The sequence below is a fragment of the Equus quagga genome, chromosome 7 (genome assembly GCF_021613505.1).
Source record: "Equus quagga isolate Etosha38 chromosome 7, UCLA_HA_Equagga_1.0, whole genome shotgun sequence".
Lineage (NCBI taxonomy): Eukaryota > Metazoa > Chordata > Mammalia > Perissodactyla > Equidae > Equus > Equus quagga.
The window spans coordinates 8,072,267-8,098,927 of record NC_060273.1 but is presented as its reverse complement, the minus strand read 5'-3'; the positions used below and the strand labels follow the sequence as shown (position 1 = coordinate 8,098,927).

Genomic DNA, 26,661 nt, shown 5'->3' with positions numbered 1-26,661 from the left:
AAGTCTGGCACAGATGTTAGCTCAGGGCTAATCTTCCTCAGCAAACAAAAAATAAATAATCAAGCCAAAGAGATACCTTTTGGGTGGCCAATTCCACTCCCCCACAACGTCGTCACTGCCACAACCACCTCCTGAATTTGCACCAGGGTTTGCAGTTTACAAAGCACCTTCCCTTTTGTTTCCATCCGTCCAGCAGCCACCCTGTGAGAGGGATGCTGTTACTCATCTTACAGATGAGAAAACCGAGCTCAGAGAGGTCCCCTGACAGGGTCTCATTCACAGAGCTGGCAGAGGCGGGTCTGAGTCTTGTCCACTGTTCCACAGTTGCCCCCACCTGCTGTCTGGCCTAAATTTCTGGCTGATGCGTTTCTTTTCCAAGCAAGGCTTTGATGTGACCTCAAAAAGTACATTCAGTTATCATCCAAGAGATGTTTAATTTTCAGTAACACTTTAGACTAGACCTCCAAAACACACACACACACACACACACACACATATACACACACACTGGTTTCATTAATTCATCAGAGCAAGTCAATGTCTTGTTAAAGGCTTCTTGAATGTTAATGAATGAATAATTAACTTTAACTATATAATTAGCCTTTAAATGTGCTGAGACCCCCAGAGAGCATCTGAAAACATGCATAAGGAGATGATGAGCTAAAACCGGAAACTTTTGATTAGGAAATGTCAAGCCGCTTGACAATACAAGTCCCCATCCCAAAGGGGCTGTGCCTGGACCCGAGGCCATAGTCTTCTCTTGTGTGAGGGAATCAGCTTTGCTGACCAGCAGTCTTGGGACTAGGAGTGGACTGTTAGGCCATTGTGCAGGTACGAGAGAGACCGACTGAAGAAGCAGGGTCAGATCCACACTCGAGACAGCTGGAGCAGCTCTTCAAAGCTGTCGAAAAATCTAGCAGGAAACTGCTAGGTTAAATTAGCATGGGGCTCGTGTGCTACTCCTCTTTGCTTCTTTGCAAATTTACAGAAAGGAGGTCTTCTTTCCCCCTCTCATTCTGAATTACTGTCATTGTTAATCATTTGCGGTCCTTGAGGACTGCCGGTGACAGGGAGAGGGTGACAGCACCCACACAGCCTCTCTGATGCCCCGTGGTGGGTGGGCACGTCCTGCAGCCAGCACATCACAGCACTGCCTTCATTTCAGGCTCCAGTTCTGTTGCATCCCTCACGCTGGAGAGCCGAGGTGTCGTCTCGTTTGTCACAAGTGTTTGGAGAATAGATCACCCTTCTGTAGGGAGTGGAGGCAAAGAGGGGGACCGGGTAGGGGCTCTGTCCCCATCACGGTTCTCAGACACTGTCCTTTGAGCCTCCTCCGCCCAGTGGGAGAAGCACTTAGCCAGGGACAGCCACTTGACCTGGGCAGGAGCTGGGACAAAGATGATTTCCTCTTGGAAACACTGAGCAGAGAAGCTGACGGTGAGCCCTCATACTTCCAGCTGACTGCTCTGAGTTCTGAGGGACTCTGCTCCAGGGCCAGCCTTTAATCTTGGTGTTGTCCAAGCCCAGTGCTGCCAGTTGCCGCCCTGCAGCCTAGTATGTCACTGTCTGCCGCAGTCGCAGCTCCTACCCCTGAAATGAGTTTGCTCCAAATTGGGCTTCCGTTTCAGGGGGTCTTTTTCTCTTTCTCACTCTCTACCCTCAACAAGAAGATGTGGCCATCTACACCTAAGGTTCTCCTGAAGGAATTGGGTAGGATGTGCTGGGGACAAGAGACATCTGTGAAGATGACTCTAGACCTTACACGGCTGTGCGTGTGATGGGAAAGAGACGGAACTGAACAGCCTACCAAACCTTTTAAAACTCCAGCTTCTCTGGTTTCTTCCTTGTCTCCTTTTTTGGGCTTGACTTTTAGCTGTGCCCCAGAGTCTGAATTTCATAAGTAATAGACAGAGTTGTCTCTGTCTATTCCACATGGATATTCCATTTATCTTGTGGATAACATGGTCATTGTGGTTATGTCTGTGGTCTTTGGCAGCCGACTGCCTAACTCCAAATGCTGCTTTGACACCTATAAGCTGTGGGGGGGGGGGGGGGGCGGTGTTGAGTCATTTTACCTCTCTGTGCCTCAGTTTCCTCATCTGACAATAGGGGTCGCAGTGGGACGTCCATCCTTGCACAGTTAGAAGGAGTACATGAATGAGATAATGCATATAGAGTATTCAGTACTGGGTTTGTCACATAGAATGCATAAAAGTTGCGAGCTCCTTTGCCATAAACTCCGAACTCGATTGAATGCGTCTGTGTGGTTTGAGCATCTGTTATGTGCCAGGCACTGTGCACACATCTTAAACTTTAATAGCATCACTTTATTCCCAACGGCCCTCAAAGGGCAAGTATTGTCCACTCTGCTTTGCAGAGGGAGGACTCAGGCTCAGAAATACAGGTGGCTGCCTCAGAGTCTTTGACCACAAAATTCTTGAGGACATCGGCGAGTTTTAATTTTTTCTTTTTAATGATGGGAACATTTTTCTTTCATTTGAAAAGAGATCAAAAAGGAGACCTCTCTGAGTCAGAGCAAGGAGGGGAACCCACAGCCCTGCTCCCTCAGCCCTCCCTGCCACCACAGAACGTGGAGGGCTGCGCTGTCCTCTCCAGCAGCCACCAGCCATGCATTGACCATTTACATCAGAAGCTAAATTAAGGGTAAAGTAAAAATAAATAAAACTAAAATGATGAGATCAAAAGAAAAGCTCAGTCCCTCAGTTGCACTAACCACATTTCAAGTGCTTCAGAGCCTTATTAGACGGCATAGATAGAAAGCATTTCCATCACTGCAGAAAATTCCCCGAGAGAGTGCGGTCATAGAGAGTTTTGTAGTACAGAGTTTGGAAATGTCACTGATGAGCTCCAGGCAGCCTTAGCCTCATAGAACCTCCCCTGCTTATAGATAACATAGAAAAATAATAATAATAATATTATCAATAATAATATATCTTCCTACTGGGCAGTTGCGAGGCCTCTATGGGACAATATTTTTAAGTGCTGTGCACTGTTTTGTAAAGCACTATGCAGACAACGACTGTCGCCATCAGTGAGGCTGCATAAGCCCCAGGATGTTTTTAGACATGCAGGCAACTGTGGCCATTGCATTTAGACTCCAGCTCCAAAATCGTAGATGAGGGAGAGAAAAGATCATGGGGTCCCACAGTTTCCTTCATGTGCCATCCTCGATTTGGTTCTGATGTGACCCCGAGACCACAGAGAGTCAGGCCGTGGAGGGAAGGCCCATCTGTGGCCCTCCTTGGCCAGACCCCTGCGAGAGAACAGCCACCAGCCCACCCCATGTGTAACTGCTTTGCTCAGAACCAAGCGTGTCTTTTGCAATGGTCCTCCCTCTGACTTGACAGCATCTTGCTTTTGCAAACTTTGTTACCCTAGAAAACTTCCTGTTTTCTTTCTGCTCATCTGGCTGTTTGTTTCTCAGCTGAAGAAGATTTGTCATGAAATATGGTAATGATTTGCAGAAATCTGTGCCTGTCTATAAAATCCTGATTTAAACTGCTGTGGGACAACTCTCTTATGATTGCCAGGTACAGTTTTAGATTTCCATCCCGGCAACGCATCAGTGTGTGCTGGGTCAACAGGAGGGGGAGAGGTTTCACCCCAACACCGACAGATGGCCTTAACATTTCAATGCCCCTGTGCGCACATACACGTGTATTTATGTTTATCTTTTGAGGAACTGAGAGAAGAGAGATGGGTAAGGCTTAGAAAGTCTTAATAAAACTCAGATTCTCAGCATCTCCATGGCAACTTTGAAATGTGAAGTGTTGACGTTGCAAGCAGCCCAGCTTCATCAAGAAGACAAATGCCATCCATGGCCTGCCGTCTTCAGGACACTCATGTTATCTAGCCTCAGTTTCCCATAAGGAGAGCGACAGAAGGTGACTGTTGGCTTGTGGAATCATAGAATGCCACAGCTGGATGTGTATCTCAGCAGGACCACAATGACCACCTCATCTCACAGATGAGGAACCAAAAGTGCGAAAGAAGGAAGAGACTTTCCGGAGGTCGCGCCATCCGCTAAATGTAGACTAGAACTCAGATCTCTTCTACCTGCTCCTGTCACACGCCCTACCGCCATCATACACAAACCGACATTATAAATCTCCTCATCCCGTGTTTCCACAGGTCGCAGCATTGCTGTCTGTTCAGAAAGGCTGTTTCCTCTTGGTTTGTCAGCCCCGGTTCACCGTCACCACTGACAATGCCCAGTTTTCTTCCTCTTCCGCTTGGGTGATCTGATCCCCTTGTATTACTCTCAGAGTATAGAACCGAGTCTCCAATCCCACAGCCTTAGGATAAAAGCTTCAGAGGCTTTTTCCTGGTGAGACAAGCCCGGTAGTTCCCCCCCCCCCCATCTCCAACCATTACAGAAACAAAAATTAAAATGAAGAACGCGGCCGTAAACCTTCCAGAGACTTTTGTTTCCATGGGGAACCCGCCAGCAGCCGTGTCTGAGAGGATGCAGCATTTTACATCCTCTCCCTGCCACTTTTATTTTTCTTTGCTTTACTGTTTTATGTTTTCTTGTTAAGGATGGAAAGGCAATAAAGTTGAGAAGGTGTCAGGAAGTGGAGTAACCTCTGATTTCGTTTTCCTGCCTGCTTTCGAGTTGAGGCATCCACCGCCATGTTCAAGGGTGATCATTTCCAGCTTGTTATATGGCTCTAAAAATTGGAAGCGATATGCATGCCCACTGATAGGGACCTGGGTAATGAATCAGGCACAGCTATGCCATTGAGGGGGTTCCTTGATGCCTGCTTTTTGGGGGTGCTGACCGGAGGAGCATAAGGCCTTCTGAGATGATGATAATGTTCCATACCTTGAACTGTGCGGCGATTTCAAGGATGTATACGTACGTAAAAGTTTATCTAGCACTTTATATTGTGTACGAGATATACCTTAATAAAAATAAGTATATCAACAAAGGAAAAAAGTGCCATGTTTATTGACATGGAAACACATTCACTGTGTGTGGCGTGAGATGAGAAAAGGAAGCAATTGGTGAAAAGGTTTGTGCGGAATAGTCATATTTTGGGGGTTAAAACAAGGATTGGTAAACTATAGCTCATGGGCAATCTGTTTTTGCAAATAACCTTTTATTGGAACACAGCTGAATTCATTCAGTTATGTGTTATCTACGGCTGCTTTCATGCCGTGTGTGAGTTTTCCACAGCTGCCATAACAAAGACCCACAAACTAAGAAGCTTAAACAACAGGGGTTTTTTGTCTCATGGTTCTGGAGGCTGGAAGTCCAAGAGCAAGGCGTCGGCAGGACCACGTTACCTTTGAAAGGACTGGGGAGGGATCTGTTCCGGCTTCTCTCCTGGCTTCGGTGGTTCCTAGGCTTGTGACAGCGTCACTCCATCCTCCACGTGGCGTTCTCCCGTGTGTGGCCAAATTTCCCTTTTTTGATGAGGACACAGGTCATGTTGGACTAGGTAGCCCATTGTACTCCAGTATGACCTTATCTTAACTAATTACATCTGCAATGACCCTATCTCCAAATGAGTATATTCTGAGGTCCTGGGGGTTAGGAATTTAACGTAGGAATTGGAGGGGGACACACATTCAGCTTATAGCATGACACAACAGCAGAGCTGAGTGATGCAACAGAGACTATATGGCCCGCGAAGGCTAAACTATGTGCTATGTTTTCTTTACAGAAAAAGTTTGCCAAACCCTGTGTGCCTATATCTATGTATGTGTGTGTGCACGTGCATAAAACATTTGGAAGACTGTTCCCTGATGTGTTAACAGAGGTTGCCTCTGCGTTATGGAATTATGGGCAATTTAAATTTTAGTTGTATTCTTAATATTTTCTACGTTATTTGGTTTTCTAAAAATTACTGCGTAATAATTTTTGTAATATAAATGAACAGTCAGCATATTTCTTTGGGGAGGAAAAAGCATCATTCCTATTTAGTCCTCTGCCTTTCCGTACACTATTGCCAAACTCTCCTGTCCCTTAATCGTTTATTTTGTTCCGAGGCAAACTTTTCTAAATAGGCTGCTGTTCTCCACTGTTGGGAGTGCCAAGGGCAAACACTTAGCAAACCGGCAAACTCAACTGTTTACTCACTTGGGCATAAGGATTCTTCATGTCTTTATTTAGCTGCCTCTTGTAACTTGGAAAGAAAAGGGTCTGGCTTTTAGCTCCTCATTAAAAATAGATCCTTTTATGATGAGGGGACGGAGCGGCCATGAGTCATCATCTCCAGTGTGAAAGAAAGTGTGTAATGCTGGATCAGGCCTCAGGAGCTGGGCCCTGAGATGGTACCCTGGCGTCTCCATCATTCCTTGGTTTCTTGTCATTTCAGGAAACTGGACGCTTTCATCTATGACGCGGCCGTCTTGAATTACAAGGCGGGGAGGGACGAAGGCTGCAAGCTGGTGACCATCGGGAGCGGGTACATCTTTGCCACCACTGGGTATGGGATTGCCCTCCAGAAGGGCTCCCCTTGGAAGAGGCAGATTGACCTGGCCCTGCTCCAGTTTGTGGGTGATGGTAAGACCTTGGGTGACCCCCTACTTTCGGGGGACTTGAGACCCTTGTACTCTCTCTCTGTTTGCTAATTGGCTTTCCAGTGGATTTTCATATGATGAGTTTGCTCACTAAAAATATTTATTGAGTGCCTAGCACGTGATACCGTGGTTCTGGAGGTTGCTTATAATGGAAACTCAATTTTAGACAACTAAATTTTAAAAAGGAATTTATTTTAAGGATGCAGAAGTGTCTGTCTCAGTGAATTTAGGAAAGAGTTGAGCAAATAGATTTAGAGAAAAAACAGGAGCCAGGACAGTCCTGGGGCCTCAACAGCAGGAATTCATAGGTCTTGTCTCTGGAGCAGTGGTTCTCAATGGGGGGCAACTACCCCAAACCCGCCCCCCCCCCCACACACACACAGGGGATATTTGGCTATGTCTGGAGACATTTTTGATTGTCGTGACCAGGAGGCTGTTTGCTACTGGCATCTAGTAGATAGAGGCCAGTGATGAGAGATGCTGTCAAATATCTTACAATACCTAGGACAGCCCCCCACATCTCAAAATGCAGAATCACCTGACCCCAAATGTTAGTGGTACTTGGGTTGAGAAACTGTGCTCCAGAGCAATGACATTACATAACTAGGCTACAGTGAATCCCAATCTCTGTTCTCTACATTCTAAATTTCAAGTTCCCGAGGAATGATTCCTGATGTATTTTGGGTCAAAGACTCTTGCCTGGACCCCTCGGGAGTTTCTGAGGGGTGGAGTTATGTCGTACTAACACTACAGCTCCTGTTGTTATCCTATGGAGGAATGAAGGAGAGGCAAGCTCTAGAAGAGGAACAGTGAGCAGAAATCCCATGGGTTTCCACTACAGTCCACCTCTTGACTGCCTATCATGCCAGAAGATATGGTTTCCACCCTCACGGGGCTTACAATCTAATGGGATTATGGCATTTATGGAATTGCACAGCTAATTGGACTGACTCTGTCCCCAGCAGCATTTCCTTCTGACTGTCCTTCTCTACTTCCTAGTTGGTGATCTCACCACAGCCCATTGTTTCATAGCATGGTTTTTGGAATCCTGTTGTGGCTCTGAGGGCATGTTTGTTTCCTTTAAATTGCCAACACTAGGAAAGGAAAGGCAAAGCCAGTAGAGATGGCAGGTAAGGCTTGAGTAAGTGAGAGTGGGATACAAAAGCTCAGAGCATAGAGTGCAAGCTGCATTCAAGAATGAGTGGAGGCTGAAGCCAGAGTTGGTTACAGAATATGCTATTGGTGCATAGCGTTGATGTGAATTTGAACAATGTAGGTAATTCCTTGCAGCCTCTCCTCTTCTCTCGACTCCCAGAATTAAACCCTGGATTCTTGCAGTGCCATCAAGAAATCTAAATGTGTTTTATATTTAACTCCTAAATAAGAACATCTGATTCTTTGAATTCCCTGTAGGGCATTTGTACCTTCCTCAGACCACGAGCTGTGTCCTCTGCTGTGTAATAGGGATTTGTGGCTGTGTTGGTCAGCTAGAGCTGTGAAATCTTAGAGGCATACAACAATAAATGTTTATTTTGCTTAGGGGAGTTCAGGTTGAGTGGAGAAGCTCTGCCTCAGGCCGAGGTGGCTGTGGTGGCTCTGCTCCCTCCTGCAGGCCCATGGGTCAGCAGCGTGGTCTCTGTTCCGCCTGTGTTTGTTCTGGTCTGAGGCTGGAGGGACACCTGGGAGAAGCTCTTTTCTCGGCTGTGTCAGAGGCACAGAGAAAAACACCTAGCTGCATATGCACACTTCAAGTTTCTGCTTTGTCACATTCACGTCTGCTAACACCCTTCTGTCCAAAGCAAGTCAGATGGCCAAGCCCAAAGTCAAGGGATCAGAGGCACACGGTACCATTTATGGGAGGAGTTTTGGCATTACATGACAAGGGGTGTGGACACAGAGAAGGGGTGAAGAATCAGGGCTAATTTTTCCATCTGCAACAGTGGTTGCCTAATCACCCATACTCGGGGTGAACTACTCAGCAAACGAGAGTCTCATTTCCAGCAGTAAATGCCACGAAATCCTAAACATAACGTGTAACTGGTCAATGAAGGATTGAGTGAATAAGTACATGCATGGATGAATGGGTGGCATTGGGATGTATTTAACTCAACAGGAAACTTCTAAACATGATGCGTAGCTGTCAAATAAGCGAGTTCTAATTCTACTCCTACCTACCATTGCTGTCGCTCTTGTAGCATCTATTATGAAACAGCAACATATTTTGGAACAGGATATGCCAATCACCGTACTGGATGCATTACATGTTTTTTAAAATTTTGTATTCATAACAGCCTTCTGCAGTTAAATATTGCTTCTACCCATTTTACAGAGGAGGAGACTGAAGCTCAGAGCATTTGTGAGTCCGCTAGCTAGTAAGTGGCAAAGCATCTGCTTAAGGGGCTTTACTCTGGAAGGGGGTCAATTATGGAAGACTCCTCTTTCATTCAGTTCTCTAGGATGTCTATGAAAGTTGGCTAATCAGACACTTGAGATTTATAGATCCTTTAGGAAGGAGTAATTTAGTGTTTATCTAAACTAAATCTATTGTCCCATTTACAAATACTTTTGGGAAAGGGGTAATCTTTTTTAGCCTCAGTTTATTCATTGGTGAATGAACGTAGAAATGTTTACTTGATAAGGTTGGTATGAAGATGAAATGAGAAGAAACGTGTAAATAGCTTAGCTAAGTGCAGCACCTAGAAATAGAAATGGTTCGATAAATGCTAGCTGTTAGAATCTTCATCACCATCATCACCACCATCCTTATCATCATCATCATCATCGTTATTGTCACCACCACCACCATCGTTATTATCACCATCATCATCATTACGATCATCATCACCACCATCATCACCGTCACCACCACCACCACCACCATCATCATCATCACCATCATCACCACCACCATCATCATCACCAACACCACCACCAACACCAACATCATCATCACCAACACCACCATCATCACCACCACCATCGTCGTCATCACTTCCATCATTGTTATCATTACCATCATCATCACCAACACCATTACAACCATCATCATCACCACCCTCCTCCTAGTCCTCATCGTTGTCCATCCACAACTCCAACATTCAGCACAGTTATTTATTGTTGCCTTGGTGATAATATGGTCAAGTTAGTATCATGGAAACAACCTTTTTAGTACTGAACAGAAAATATCCTCTTTGTGGCAAATAAAAAATGAAAAGTAAAGACATCCACATAGGCGAGAGGTATGTTCCTTGTACTAGCAAAGCATCTAGATTCTAATAGATACTTTCTGTCCTGGCTCATTGCTTTTGTGGTCAAACTGTTGGGGTTTGGAAATGTGTCTTCTCAGCTTCATCTTTGGAGATCATCTGGAGGCAAAGCCATTGGAGAGAAAATGACGTTGCTGCAGGGGGCGTCTTAAGATAATCTTCCCAAAAGCCATGTCCAAATCTAAATGTCTCTCTAGGAGTAAGTACATGAATTAACGCAGCTGCATAAATATTTCACTTATCGTATGCAGCTTCACCAGGATTAATTATGCTCTAAAATTAGACTTGTAAAGAGCACAGTGCTGAGCGGTACCTAATTATTATTCATCCTCTAGAATGGAGTGTTTATCTCTTGTTATAGAGTAGCTTCAGTGGACGATTACGAGTCAAATGAGTGTCAGAAGTATAAAAAATTTTCCTAATGAGCTGTGTAAATATAACCTTTGAGTGGAGTGTTTGATTTGGGGGGAACCTCTTACGTGAAGCCTGCCAGGCACTTCCCTAGGAAAAAAGCTACTGATCTGCCTCAAGAGATACACAGGATCCCAATAAGACCTCACTTTCCCTTTCTTGTCTAATAGTTGTGTCCTTCTGAAATAGTGGAGTGCACCATAGAGATCTCAGTAGTTTAGTGACACTCATAGGTGCTTTTCAGCATTGATCATCAATATCCAATATTTGTTGAGAAACATACCTTCCTGGGCACTGATGTTCCAAGAAGGGGATGTCACGATCTTTTTCTTTCCTTCAAGGAACTTATAGTCCAGTTGGTTGACAACGTATAAACAAAATATCTAATTTCAAAATATGAACATATTTATAATAATTCATATATATGAATTAATATGTGCATATATATGTATAGATATGTATTCTTAGGTGTCTTGGGTGGGGGAGAGAGTGGTCAAGGAGAAATATGAGATATACTCGTTTTTTTAATAGAAGAATGAAAGAACAGAATAAATAATAAAGAAAACGAGTATCGTAAGATTTAGACAAAGAATAGAATAGTCCAGAGTTCATAGAGCCGCATTCATTAACTCATCCCGCAATCAGTAAATACCTACTAAGTACCTGGTATCCGCCTAGCACCTAAAAGGTGACACTTGAGTGAGAACATAAAGAATGAGTAAGTCTGGGACCTAAAATAAAACGGTATTTCTGGCTTCAAAAGGGAGGTTGAACAGGAGATCTCTTAGGTCCCACCAATCTCATGGATTTTGTAATTTGTTTTTATGTGATTCTGGGATTTGAAGAGACAGAAGGAAGATCATAGAGGTTAAAGCCCTTTTGATGTATAGAGGCCAGCAAAAAGATGCTGAGCAGACCAGGATTATATCACAATATTATTCAGAGCACGTGATACTGAGAAAAAGAAGGAAACAGTTGTTCTTGAGCCTGGACCCAAAGGTCCAGGACCATGCTAAGTACCTCACAAATGGTGTCAGTAACTCTTCATACAATATTCTGGAGTGGATCTTATTATCTCCATTTTGAAGAGCAGGAAAACAAGGAGGTTCAGCTGGGTTAAGTGAGCTATGGCAGAGCTGCTCAGACATTAACGAGAACAGGAATCACGTGGGGGGTCTTGTTAATAAATGCAGATTCTGTTGCAGTCGGTCTGGGGAGGGGTGCCTGCGATTCGGCATTTCTAACCAACTCCCAGGTGATGCTGATGCTGATGATCTTGGAGGACACCTTGTATAGATTTTTAGAGAAGTAAAAATGGAACGAAGTTCATCTGACTCCAGTTTGGATCATCTTTCCATTAAACCAGGCTCGTAGGAGACATCTTGGTCACTGGTGGCCTGATCAGCTTAGCTATAAGTAATACGCTTTAGCCTTGAGAAGCGTTTAATCTTCTTCTTTGTACTTCGTTCAATTTTCTTGGTTGTTGGTTTATTTTTAAACTCAGAAATACATTAATTGTCCCTGGTATCTAGTCTGAGTTCATTGAACAAATAAAATTAAATATATGTATTTATTACATATTTTTATAAATTATTTACGTGCATATTCCATTGCACTTATATTTAGGTATATATGATAGATCTCAAATCTGAAATATTTGAAGGATATGACACATGGCTCTCTTGTATTAATCGGGTGACTAGCTCAACCCATTTTGCTGGGACTCTCCCAGTTTTAAAAACTGCTTAGTGACTCCAGTTATATCATCTTTGGGCATATATGATAGATCTCATACATGAAATATATGAAAGATACCATATATAGCATTTCAGTCGGGTAGGCACATTGGGTTCCCTTTGTCCCTTTTGTACTGCAAATTTGCAAGCAGCTGTTTTAAAGACTCATCTAGATTGATAAATTGGAAGGGACCACACACTCTGCTCCTGTATTAATAGGGAACTTTGCTGCAATAGACTAGAGTTTCAGAAAGCACCACTCCAGGATAATGATGCTCACAGGCCTTGGAGTGGGAGAGTGCGGGAGAGGAGTCAGTGGAGAAGCCCACTGCCTGCTTCTGAGTGGGTCCGTGTTGACGTTCCTGGTGCCTTCATTGGTTGGCCGCTCTTCCGCTGAGGCACACAGGATGGCTCTTGACTGTAAGAGACCTCACGCTGCCCGCGGAATAAACAGTGTCTGTGTGATTGCACAACTTCTTCATGGGTCTAATTAGGATTCTCATAAATTGCTCTGAGCCACTGGATGGGTTGCTAATGTCTTCAGCACTGCCCTTGTCCAGCTTCCCAGCTTAATATCTTTGGGCTGACATCAGAGTCTCGGGAGAGCTGGACACCCCGCAGCTTGGGTGGTGATAACCTCTCATGCCTCCACTCTCAGGATGGGTACATCCCTGCGTGGCCTTTGCAGCCCGTCTTCTTAGGGCCAGCCTAGGAATGGTGTGGCAGTGTGGGCTGAGGAAATCACTGCAGGTCCCCTCACTCCTAAATATATTCTCTATTCACCTTCATACAAGTTCTGAAATTCCACCAGATGAGCATGAACTCTTCTAAGCAACCCCCCTTAAAAATAGAGTTCCTGGGGTCAGCCCAATGGCGTAGCAGTTAAGTTCGCACATTCTGCTTCAGTGGCCCGGGGTTCACTGGTTCGGATCCTGGGTGCAGACATGGCACCGCTTGTCAAGCCATGCTGTGGCAGTGTTTCACATATAAAGTGGAGGAAGACGGGCACAGATGTTGGCTCAGGGCCAGTCTTCCTCAGCAAAAAAGGGGAGGATTGGTGGCAGATGTTAGCTCAGAGCTAATCTTCCTCAAAAAAAAAAAAAAAAATAGAGTTCCTTCCTCCATCTTCTCCTAAATCCATTTCCTGGTTTGATATCTGACCCATTCTTAGAAACTAGCCCAGTGCTTGGCATGTAAGAGACGCCTCTCATTGCTGTTCTCTCCATGTGCCCTGGCCCACCGCAGTACACTGCACTGACAGTCCCCTGAGGGCATACACTATCATGTCCATTCTTGTTGCCCCCCCCCCCCCCCCCGGGGGGGCCCTCCTGTGAGCGTGGCACACCGGGGGTGCTCAAATAAAGCTCGTTGAAGGAATGAATAAATTTGAATGAATGGATTTGAATGACAGAATGAATGGATAAAAATGAACGGATTTTAAAACACTACAGACACACTCTAGCAAGGCTTATTTCATCAATTAAATATCTTCTCTGATGAAGAGGATGTTATTTTCTTTAGTAAGGACATTAGGTATCTCTAGGGAGAGAGATGCAAGGAGGTAATCACTAAATCGCTGTCTGATGTGACAAGCTTCCTAACCCTCTGACCCCGTATTCACCATAAGACAGAGGCAAATTCCCCCATTGTCTCATTTCTGTGCTGTAGTAGTCAAATGTCTCTGTTTTACTTTTTCTTTTTAATGCACTTTTCTGTAATGCATATAACCAGCAAGATTCTATACTCCCTGGCCTTTGGAACTGGAGTGGATCATGAATTGTTACTGAGTTTGTGGTTTGTGATCACGGAGGTAAGGAAGAGAAGGAGTGTTTTCCTTAGAGTTTGGCAAACTATGGTCACTGCTCAAATCCAGCCACCACCTGTTTTTGAAAATAAAGTTTTCTTGAAACAGTCACATCCACCCCTTTAGGTATTGTCCGTGACCGCTTTCACGCTACAACAGCAGAGTTGAGTTGTTGCAATAGAAAGTGTCTGACCTGCAAAGCCCCAAATATTTACTGTCTGGCTCTTCATAGAAAAGGTGTGATGACTCCTGGTCTTAGACTGTCTGGAGATAGACAAGAAGGGCAGAGAAGACTTAAAATTTTAGGTTGTCTGGGTCTCCTAAGGGAAGGGAAAAGATTAAGACAAGAAGAGGAAGAAAGAAGGGCACGTAGGGTGGGAGCAAAAGAGAACAGAGATGTATGAGAGGGAGAAATAGAAGGGAGGAAAGGTCAGGAGAGGAGGAGGAAAATGATAAAGGGATAAAGAAGAGAACAGTCGAGAAGGAAGGAAAGAAGGGGCAAAAGAGGAGGAGGGAAGGGAGACATGAGGAGGCCAAGAAAGAAAGGAGTGGAGAGAGAGATGTGTGCTGGGTGACCAGCCCAGCGATATTCAGCCTTGGTGTCTACAGAGCAGGCTGAATTTGTTCCACGGAACCATCAGCCACGTTGTGGATGAAACTGATGAAGTCTGGGAGCCGTCCACTGCCCCATCTCTGCTCCGTCATGGAGCAAGACACAGACCACTGGCTGACTCACTCCTGCCTCGGAGATGTCTAATCCATCTCCTGCTGGCTTCCCCTGCCAGCACTTCTTCGTGACATAGGTCCCTGTGTCCTCAGATGACTCAGCAACACCCTATTGCAACCAGCCGCCTCTGCCCGTTTAAAGAGATAAACACCAAAATAAGGATGGAGGACTTAGGGGAGAGGAGGTGCCGAGAATCTGAGAACCCCCTTTGAGGGGAAGAGACGGTTCTCCATGTCTCTAAATTGAAGTCGTTCGGCAGCGACCATTATCATTGTTATTTTTATAGACATTTATAATAATAGCATCCACAAAGGGATCATATAGGTCACAAAATAATCTCAGTCTTTATATGTATTAATCTCATTCAGTCCTCACAGGGGTTAAATGGCATGAGTTATGGTTATTAATCCCAGTTTACAGATGAGGAAACTGAGTCACAGGTAGGTTAAGTAATGTGTCCAAGCTAGTAAGTGGCAGATCTGAGATTGGGACCTGGGCAAGCCAGCTCCAGGGCCTTCGTTTTAACCATAATGCAATGTTGCTTCTCCTTTGTCTGTTATAACCCTCATAGACATCTTGTAAGGCAGGTTTTCTCATCTAGAAAGGGGCAAAGCTGTGATTTAAGTGCAAATCGGTCAGAATCCAGATTCATCGTTCCTTCCTCTGGCACAGCATCGGTCCCCTGCAGATGATACTGGGCAAAATAACTTGGCAACAGAGGTTGAGGGTGGGAGAGAAAGTGACCTACACTTTCTTTCATTTTTCCACGGCAGCAAAAGGAGAGTTGTCCGTGCCCCGGCCCCTGGCATCATGGGAACAGGCTCAGCCTAATTTTTGAGATCATTCAACCCTGGCAGTTTGGGGAAAACTCAGGACCCAGAAGCAAGAGATGAGAAGGAATGAAACAAGGACAGAATGTAATTAAGAGGAGTCAGATGTTTGGCCCCGATACAGGCTTGCAGAGCAGGCTCTCAGGTTCACAAAGACCCATCTTGGTTGCTGGAATTGCTTGTTCCCCACAGAGCTCCTCAGAGCTGCATAATCCCCAGCCTTTCAGAAAGTTATTGTTCCTTGCTAAACGTGTTTTAATCAAATTGAGACTTCAAAGGCAGAAATCACAGTTTGGGCTGAGCTGGGCTACTCTGTAAGTCACGAACTTTCTAATCAAGTTAGCAAAGACCGGGTGCCATTGACGAAACCCCCCAATTTAGTCACCCATTTGCGCATTCTTTCATTCACTCTCCCTCTAGACGTTCATCCAACAAAGAATAACTGAGCAGCTTCTAAGCTCCAGGTGGGGGGATATAAAAATGATTAAAGGCTCCTGATTTATTGCCCTTAATGTTTACCCTACTTATAAAGATGCTGTTGACACTTCTGTGTCCATCAGACTCACTTGGGGAGACTGTTGAAAATACAGATACCTAATTTTCACCCCATGGGGCATTTTATATCCTCTCAGAGTGATTCTAACGCACGTAAGATTTAAGAACCACTGTTTAGAACAGCAGTATTTAGCCTTTAGAAGCATCTTCTTCTCTCATTGGCAAATACTGGATACAAATGTCAGTGGCCATTGGATCACTCATTTGGGGTCCATGAAATTGGATCTTTTCGCTGCATTTTATTCATCCTCCTTCTCTCAGGGCTCCTAATTGGGTTTCCATATTTAGAGACCTTGGAGACTGTTAAATCCTGAGGAATAAATGGTGTGAACTTGTAAGTGTCAGCCTGCGTAGTGACCACAATAAGGAGCATTGAATGGAAGAAGTGGTCCAAGACGCTTTATTGTCAAACTCCCTCATTCAGAAAGGAACGAAGTAGACATGAAAATGTGTGTTGCTTCCAAAGATTTCATTTTCGTGTATTGACTCTGATAACAGCATTAAAAATAAAGCAGACAAGACTGAAAGACCCACATATGGGCAGAAAATGAGCCAGCGCTTCTGTTGATTCAATTCAGTCTGGAACCAGATTTGGCCCGATGGCTCTCCTGGGTCCCTAGACAAGTAGATGTGGTCTCATTTGAAAGCACCGGGGAAATGTGGCTAGGGACCACTACTGATGATGGGTTGACTGTGTCTCATTTTTTCCTGTGGATTTCATTATTGCTTCCACTCCATGTGGATGACTTTGACAGGCACCAAAGCCTCACTTATACACAAAATAGCAGCTTTGATGATATTTACCCAAAGGGGCTGATGATTAATGACCATTTTGATACCCCAGCAACTAAGTCACTTTGACCCTCCTGTGATCTAAAACTAAGTCCAGGGCAAACTACTCATTTGGAAATGAAATGTTTTCAGAGGAAGAAATGTGTCAGTCCTAAATATAAATTAGCAATAAAGGGCTTAACTGCTTCTTCACTGGCCTGTGACCAGATGGTACCATAAAAATTAGACTTGTTTATCTCCCTCCTAATTTTAACTAGAGACATATTTGGAATAATGATGGAACAGTACTTACTTAAGAAACAGATAAAATCTATAAATATCCTGGAGAGCCATTGACTCTCCCTCTGTGTTTAAAGCTCCAAGAGTTTTCCTCTGTGTAAGTTCTCAGTGAATTTCCCAATAGGCCCCTTGAGATTCAGTGACATCCAGATTAGAACAAGGTCAGTGATGTCAAACTCAGGCCTCACAAGCAGTGGGTGGTTCAAACCAGGGAAAGTCAATTGTCAAGAGAACCATCAAAGCTGAAATAAGACATAACGAATGGCTCGCTGGTAAGTCAAACACTGATGTCACAGAACCTCCTGTAGGATTTACGGGACGGACAGACAGTGGCCCCAAATCGTTCTCAATCTATGTTTTTAGACACTTTTATTTGAAAAGGCAATATAATATACATATAAAATCATCCCAATCTACTACCTTAACATAACTGTTTTTAATTTAGATACTACCTTCTGGTCTTTTTACTTGCAGAAACGTTTCTTTAAATAAATGTAATTATTGCTTATATACACTTTTATTTTATTTTTATTTATTTATTTATTTATTTTTGAGGAAGATTAGCCCTGAGCTAACATCTGCTGCCAATCCTCCTCTTTTTGCTGAGGAAGACTGGCCCTGAGCTAACATCGGTGCCCATCTTCCTCTACTTTATATGTGGGATGCCTGCCACTTGACAAGCGGTGTGTAGGTCCGCACCTGGGATTCAAACTGGCAAACCCTGGGCTGCATATAATGTCATAATCATTATTAAACCATAATTCATTTCATTCTTTTCCTAATGTTAAACATTTTATTTTATTTTTTTTTTGCCAATATAGATAATGATGGAAGGAACATCTTCATGCCTATTTTTTTCTTTTGAATAATCTGTTCATTACAAACTCTTAGATGCAGAATTTGAAGGGTTAATGGCTATAAACATCTCTAGGAATCCTGATATATAGTGTCATATTAATGCCCCAAATTGTTCCCATTTAAAAATACTTCTAATAATGAATCAATGTACCAATTTTACAATAATCTAGCAGCATTGAGCATTTTGGTTCTTTTTGCTGTTTCAGAAGGTGAAGTGTGCTGTCTTAGGGTTGCCTTAATTTGAATTCCTTTGAATACTAGTGAAAGCGAAAAACAAAATGTGAGTTGTCTTCTCATCTTTTTTGACTATTTAACTATTTTTACGTATACATTTTAATGAACATTTTATATATCTTAGTAATTTATTAAAACTTTGGTTGCAATATTTCACACAAAAAAGTCATAAATGTAACAGCTTGGGGTATAGTTAAGAACAAAGGCTTGGGTTCAAATATAAGAGCTGATCTTCACTAGCTCTATGACCTTGGGAAAATTACTTACCCTTTTTAAGGGCCAGCTTCCTCCTCTTTCAATCGGGGTCTGTGCTGGCACCAACGTCACCAAGTCAAATAGTACAATGTATGAGAGCAGCTTGGTGTAGTGCCCATTAGACAGTAGGCACCCAATAATTATTACCGGTGATAACAATAATGAAAATCTCCAGAAACTGAGATTTATTCATGTTCATATTTATAGTTTCTTAAAAAATGTTTTCGATTCCTTATTTGATTGCTTAGATCAGGATTCTGCTAACTCTGGCCCACATTGGCCCCTTGCCTATTTTTGTAAATAAAGTTTTATTGGAACACAGCCACGTCCGTTCACGCACTACGTGGGTCTATAGCTGCTTTTGTGCTGCCAGAGCACAGCTGAGCAGTTGTGACAGAGACCAGATGGCCCATAAAGCTGAAAATATTTGCTAATTAGCCCTTTACAGAAGAAGATTGCTGACCTCTGGCTTAAATTAGAAAAGTAAAACATGTTCTTTTAAAATAATTCCAACAACGTGGAAGAGTTTAACATCGTGCATGCCCCTGATACTGAGCAACGGGCTCGCTCTGCTCACCGCCATCTGAGCCAATTAATCACAAAAAGTTAGAGACGGAGAAAGGAAGCTTTTCATCCATTAGCCAGCATAACCAGAAGATGCAGACTAATGTCTCAAAAAAACATCTTAAAGAATTGCAGAATGTTGAGGCTGTTATATAGGGAAAATGGGCAGCGAGGAGCAGGGTTAGAAATGTCGGCCTGCAGGCATGACGGACTCCAGGGTCCCTCATTGTTCTTTTCTTCTGTCAGTGATGAATATCCTACAGGTGTTCCTTCTTCCTGGCAGCCTTCTTATTCCTTAGGAAAATTTGTTGATTGTTAAGAACAAAGCTATTAGAGTCCCTCAGCAGGAGAATGGGCATAGGATCAGGGCCAGAAACTCCTGAAAGCATGTAGCAATTCATCATGATCACACGCTGGAAGGGTTTTAACTAGGGAAGGGTCATTTAGCGTAACAAGATGGCCTCACTTATGTTCACTTACGCCCCTTTATCCTTTAAGACTTTTTTCTTTGTGAAATACCTTTTTTTCTGTTTAGAAAGTCTGCTTCCTTTCACTTTCCTTATTTCCTCTCTTGACCCTCAAAATGAAATGCCTTACACCTCTCTATGCCACCCTTGTTTTTTTTGTCTTCTACAAACTATAACATACATTTGTTATATTGCACAAATCTCAACATCCAATTAATTTTTATACAACTGTGTAACCACCGCCCAGATCAAGACCTAGAACATGACCAATACTCCAGAAAACTCCCTCATGGCCACTTGCAGCCAATATCCCCCCAAAAGGTAACCCCCATTCTGCCTCCTGGATCATGGGTCAGTTTTGCCTCCTTTTGAACTTCAAATAAATGGTAGACTCATAGAACATGTATTTATTTGCCTTTTGTGACGTTAATCCATATTAATGCATATAACTATAGCTCATTATGTTTTCTTTACTGCGTGGTATTCCATTGTACAAACGTATTGCAATTTATTTATACATTTCCTGTTGATGGACATTTGTGTTATTTCTCTCTTTTGCCTGCTTTGAACATCCTAGTATATTTTTGGGTGCATGTGGTCACTCATTCATTTGGGAATATGCTTAGGGATGAAATGGCGAGGTCATAGAGTGGGCATATTCTCCACTTTAGTAGATACTTCCAAACAGTGTTCAAAACCAATTTACATTCTCACCAGCAGTGCATGTGGTTTCTCTAACTTCGGAGTGCCTTGTTTCTCCCTTCTAGGACACAGGTAAAGCAGCCTTGTATAACTGAGCTCTAGGTGTGCTCATCAGTGGCTGTGTGGTTGGATGTTGTTGTAGGGTCATAGCCAATAGTTTAGAGGTCCAAATGCCTTCTCCTGCTTCCTTATTTTGTGACCTTGGTTCATTGAACTTGACCTCAGCTGCATCATTAGTCTTGGAGCAAGAGGACTGTGGAGTCTGTCCCACATACTTTCCTGAGTCAGAATCTGAATCTAAACACTCTCCTATCCCCATATGCTCTCCCACTCACCCCTGGCATGGTCTCACCCCCATCTGGTACTTTAGACTTGGGATATGAAAGAGGAGGCCAGAGGAACATCACCACCCCTAATGTGGGAGGGGGCTTCATCAAAGAGAGAGTTGAGAGCTCTCGTAAATCATAACCTAGTCCTCCACGTCACCCCACCTCTCTCCACGAAAAGAGAAACTGAGTCTTCCTTCTACTTTAGTTATGGATAGTACTGACGACAGGTATAGGGTCCTTCCTTTAAAGGTCCCATTTCTCCCTTTCTGTCCTTCTCTGTTCTTCTTCCTTCTCCTCCTCCCCTCTTCCTCTCCTCTTTCCTTTCCACTCTCTCCTTCTCTTTCTCTTTCATCCCGCAGCCAAGTCTTGAGTGTCCACTAAGCTCCCTGCCCTGTCCTAGGCAATGAGGAATGCAGATAAGTGGATGTGATCCCTTTGCATAAGGATTTTATAGTCTCAGAGAGCTTGTTGACAACACTTCAATAAAAAACGAACTGAAAGCGGTGATGTCATTTTACTTGCTGAAAGAAAGAAGCTATTTCTTGGCATGGGATGCAGGATTATTGCTATCCTTTTCTTTTTTTTTCTTACATCTACAGCTTTTTAAAACACAAGGACCCCTTTGTGATATTAAAAAGTCCTAACACTCTTACATGATGAGCCAGAAGATTCTGAGGACTATTGATTGAAAAAATGTGCAGTGCCAAAAAGTTGCCATGAATTCACTGATGCTCACGAATCATATGCCTTTTAATTCATAGCAGTTTGACCATCTATATGTGTGGGAGTCAAATCGGTTTAAGCAGACTCCAGCAGGCCTTGGTATACATAGAATTTCCCAGACTTCTTGTAATTTCTCTGCAGTCTTACTCCAGAGAATTATTTCTCACCAACTCTACCCTCTAATGGAAAACTGTGACCATGTCCCTTGTTTGACGTTTGACAGAGTTGCCCAATCCTATCTCCTCTTTTTCCTTTTTCTTCTCTAAGAGGCACAGGTTGGGGACCTGTGTACATAAAATGCCCCAACTCCAACTTGCATGGTTCATCAGGCAGCCTATGAAATCCCAGCCAGATGGCGACAGCGGCAATGAATTCTGCAACGCTCTAGCTCCAATCCACAGAGCAGAGACCTCAGTTGGAAAGTGGTGCTAAAACATTTATGCCAAAGACAGCCTGTCTCTGCATCTAACTAGATACATTGAAGCCTAGCCCTATTTTTATTTTGGTTTTGTGGCTTCTCAGCATTATACAGAAATGGAATATTCTGACATTTAAATAAGGGAGATTTGTCTTCCAAATTCTATCTATTTGTGTCCAGAATCTTGTACTATTTCTCTCCAGCAGCCACCCTCCACCCCCAACCAAAGGTATTTTTTTCTCTCCAGCAAATGGTTCAGTGACCCTCAGAGATCATAGATATGGAGGTCCTAGGCTCTGGGACACTGTTATTTCCAGACCCAAGGATAGCTGGCTTTGAGTCCAAAGCGTGAAACGAATGAAGCTAAGGCCCCAAGGTCAGCGATCAGATGGTCTGGCTGACCTTACTCTGTTCCAAGGCCACAGACTACATCCCTAGATCTAACCAGAGGTTTCCTTCTAGGGAAACTGGACAAGGAGAGGACTTGACCTCAACCCTGCAGACCCCAAGCCATCCTTACACCTAGCACCGCAGTGCAGAGCTCACAGAGCGAATCTGTTCTCATCGAGAACACGAGCCTGCCAATGATGGTGCCCTAGATTTTCTACAAAGAAACTTGTTCCTTTGCCATTTCCAATTCCACTCGGGCTTCTGAGAAACCCAAAGTGCCCAATCCCTGGGCAAGACATGAAACAGGATTGAAATGGGGTCAGTTCCCCTCTTGGTGTTCACAGCAAACCCTAATGGGATCAGCAGCAGCATCATCCTGACGTCTTTGGGCTATAGATGGAAGTCGGTTCCCTGTGGGGAACCACTGAACTCTGCTGCTGGGGTCTTTGATTGGAACTTGTTTGCCCCGAGAGTCGGCCTTGATTTCTGAGTTTCAGAAACTGTTCCTGACCCTTTGCCTGGAACCTCATGGAGTCCCTCCTTTCTTGGGCTCTTGCTGATCCTCTGGATCAGTGGATCACAAACGAATTGAGAAGAGGAGACATGTCATCTAAGTCAATACAGTCTTATGGGCCACCTACTGTATGCCAAGCCCTGTGCCAGGACATGCAGATACAAGAAGAATAAGACAAGATCCCCACGCTTAATAAACTCACCTCCCAACAGGGAGGACTTGGAAGCAAGTCGCAGCTATATTCTAGCATGACAGATTCTCTATTGATGAGATATCCAGGATGTCATGGAAGGAGAAACCATGGTCTCATACCCATGTCTCTGTGTATTCAGGGAAGACTTCCTGGAGATAGAGACCTCTGAGCTGTACCCCAAAGATAGCCATGGCCAAGTCTTCAGCACAGTACCATGCACAATACCATGGCGTATCCATAGTAAGTTGTTATGGGCAATGGTGATATTGATGACAATTTACAATGGACCCTTGTCAGCAATTTCTTACAAGTGAGTTTCTACCAGTCACAACATCTACTGGGAGCTGGAGAGTTTGATCTGCATGTCCTGCCTGCCCCTTGACCAGGAGGACTCTAATAATGATTGTGACACTGGGATAGAATTTACCCGTGACCTTCTACCACGCTGTAGCACCATTGTTCTAATTTGCCATCCCCACCCACCTGGAACAGCCTGCCTTATATTAAATGTGAGGAAACATTGGGTTTCCATGGACAGAAGCTGAAGAATCTTGGGCCCACCAAGCACACAGCTTATCTCATCTAATGGCCCCACTGTTCCCAGGATACCCCAAACTCCTTAACGTGAAAGCTGAGTCCTTTGCAATTGGCTCCTGCCCTTTAGGCCCCTCCTTTGACCCCTTCTTCCTTCCCCTAAATTCTGAACCACTCTGATGTCAAAACACCCCCTGTTTCTGGCTTCCTCCAGCCCTTAGGCAAACTCAGTTATCTCATCTCACCGTGATTCCTGGTGTGCCTGCCTGTCTCTCCCATAGGACTCTGAGCTCGTAGAGGCCAAAGCCTATGTGTTCTGAAAATACAGATGCCGACCATGTGCCAAGTGCTTTAGAAATGTTCTTTTTTCAATGAATGAATGAGTGAGTGAATGAATGAGGGAGGGAGTAAAGCAAAACTCAATGCAGTCCTCAGACAACCAAAAATCATTAGCTTCCTTGACTAGAAATGAAACAGAACATCCAGCCCAGCTTCTCAAAACCACACATTATTTCTTTCTGTCCTGTCACTGGCTAGGTTCGGGTGCTTTGCCCAGAAACCAAGAAAAGAAATATGTAGATGCGCCTACAAGGATATATGTGCGAGCTGATTCTAGAACATGTGTTTCACCAAATTCTCAGGCCCTGGACCAAGCCTAAAGCGTAGAGGTTCAAAATGGACTTTTTACTACCAACCTCGGGGGAGAAATGCTCAGGAAGTCTGAAGGCTGGTCACATCGCATGCTATAAAATCCTTTCCCGAAGCAATCCCCTTAGCTCTCAGACTGTCTTAGAGAACAGAATGAAATCTAATCTGAAAAGCAACTTCAGTCCCTCTGGAAGCGCAGAGAATGAGTCTAGGGCAAATAAGGAGCTGATTTCTCTTACTTTGGACATACTAGATTCTTCTTGGAGAGCCAAGCCTCCACTTGGACATGCATTCTTGGAATCATAGACTCTACAAATTGGAAGGATACAGGAAGGAGTATGTGGTCCACCCCACCCCTCAGCTTCCCTGGCTTCAGGCAGGAAATAATGATGTCTCCAGCAATATTTATTGAGTAATTAGTGTGTGTCAGGCACAGCGTGCATGCAAGCTTGTTTAATGCCAACAGCTCTCCTATGAGGTACATACTGTTGTGCTCCATTTGGTGGATGTTCGAACCGGAGCTCAGAGAGATGGAGCAAGTTCCTTCACCTCTCTGTAAAATGGGTGTGACAATGGTGCCAGCCACACGAAATTGATAGGAGAGCTACATGGGTTAATTTTTGAAAATTCTAGTGCAGTGTCTGAAGCAGGATAGAATTTATGTAACTTTGTTAAATAAAAGAATAGAAAAATAGATAAATGAATGGATGGGTGGAGGGACAGGTAAGTAGGCATCTGGACCAGGATGAAATGGGTGAGGGTTGAATACAGGCAGCTGATGCTCACACTACCTCCTGTGGCTGTCTAGACCTTACAAGATGATTGACATGCTCCCCAAACCCTTCGGGGAAGGGTGCTCCCTTATGTAGCTCACTCTAGTATTTTCTACCTGAAACATTCTTTCTTGTGATTCGCTGGAAGTTGACCACTCGAATTTTCATCCATTCCTTTTTGCAAATCTGAAACTCACGGCTTCTACCTTGCAAGAGAGTGGATGGATAACGTGAGAGACTCCATGCTCATGCGTGGGCCCACACTGTCTGTCTCTTTTCTGTACAGGATTTGGCCTGACCAACGCTGTGCATTTCATGCAGCCTCTTGCAGCATCATCCACGGAGCTAATGGAAGCAAGGCTCAGACCTATGTGCAATGCTGTCTCAATTATTCTCGCCTGTTCCCTTTTAGATTTTACATCTTTCTGGCTCCTGCCTCTTGAAGCCCCACCAGTCTGCCTTTTAACTGGCAACCTTGGGAAGGGAGAGGGCTGTGACGCACCCCTCTATGTACTGGACTTATGGCCTTCCTTGGGATGGCACAGAACTCAGAGGTCGGCAGGTAGACCTGTGGCTGTCAGCACTTTCTCCTGTGAAGACAGATATAGGACGAGCTTTTGAACAGGCATAACTCCCATGGATGCAAAGCCATTCACAAGTGCTCATGAGCTTCCTGTTGTTAGAGGTATAAATAGAGAGGGGGGGATCATTCAGCATCGTGCAGGGACCCGTCCTCTTAGGTGGAGAGAGGAAGACAATACGGGCCTGGCTGCAGACCCAAAGCTGCCCAGCTCCCTCTGCTCCCAGGAGACCACTTAGCGTTTGTCTTCCCAGCAAGAATGATCTGCTTCAGGAAAGAGATTGAATTGTTCCATTTCCCAGCTCCCGTTCACAAGATCATATTGACAAAGATCGTGGCCTCTCTGTAAGGGGAGGGTGGAATGAGCATCATAGGGCTGCTCCTTGGAAAAAGCGCCCTTTGTCACCTCACCCTGGCTGAGGACATGCGGCTTCCCAGCCTTTTACTCTCAAGCCCGCTGCAGGTTCCCTTTTTCTCTGCATTCCTCTATTTACGTGGCAGAAAAACTCACCCGACAGATCTGAACATTTTTGCGATGCTGCCCAATTTAAGCTTGGGGATGGAAGGAGAGAAACAGAAACAGAAAATATAAGTTCAGTGCTTACTAGATGCTGCAGGCCATGAGAAATATCAAAATCATAAAACACAGTCCCTGATCTCCTGCAAGGAGATTACAATATACTTGAGTAAATTAAAAACGAAATAAGAAAGTATTTGAACTACAGTTCAGTACACGAGTAGAAGGCCACGAGGCAGGAAATGATTAACTGGAAAATGATTGGAACAGGCTGTAATTGGTATTGAGAAATGTGCATTTACTCTCCTTTCGGCGTGCGGGTCTGATTTACCCAAGTGGACTTGCAGAGGGCAGAGGAAAGATCTTTATATTTCCATCCTAAAAGGAATCCAGATGATGTTTCTTAATACCCAGACCGACCGTGTTAGAGGCATACGACCCTGGCTTTCTTTGGGATGGCACCAAAAGGAAGAAGCGCTGGAAATTTGACAAAACCTGGTGACAAAACGTGTGTCCTCACAAATCCAAAGGGAGGCAGGAGTGAACAGCACACTGCATTTTTGAAGGGATGGCATTGGTGTTTTTGTGAGAAGAGGAAGCGGTGATGGACATCCTGAGGCATACAGCGGGCACAGGCATGTGGCCAAGTTGGTGATGGGGCTGGGTGGACAATGAGCTAATATGGCAGAGTCTCCCAGGACATTTGTGACTCTGGGAAAGCCCTGAAGGCTGTTGGAAGGAAAGGAGTTGAAATCAAGATATCCCTTCCCATTGCTTTGCCTGGGCCCAAGATTAACCAGCATCCTTCCTTGAGGGTGAAAAATTTGTAAAGGGATATATTTCCTATTTTTTTTCCTGCCATAAATATGTATGCTTTTTCAATCCTGACTACAAAAGCTAAACACACATATATGGTTGTGGTACAATGGTAAACTGAACTGGCGTGAGCCCCCTTCACGCTGCAAACACATCCCAATGCAGGGTTAGAAGCGTGTGCACACACACAGACTTGC

General features: G+C 44.1%; 1 protein-coding gene across 1 annotated transcript in view; it reads left to right on the top strand.

Annotated features, from left to right (window-relative positions):
- Positions 1-26,661, top strand: part of GRIN2A (glutamate ionotropic receptor NMDA type subunit 2A) — a 359,148-nt gene that overhangs the window by 319,933 nt on the left and 12,554 nt on the right. Inside the window, exon 11 of the mRNA XM_046668114.1 lies at positions 6,345-6,532. Within this exon, the coding sequence (XP_046524070.1) occupies positions 6,345-6,532 (188 nt within the window). The remainder of the gene's footprint in view (positions 1-6,344; positions 6,533-26,661) is intronic.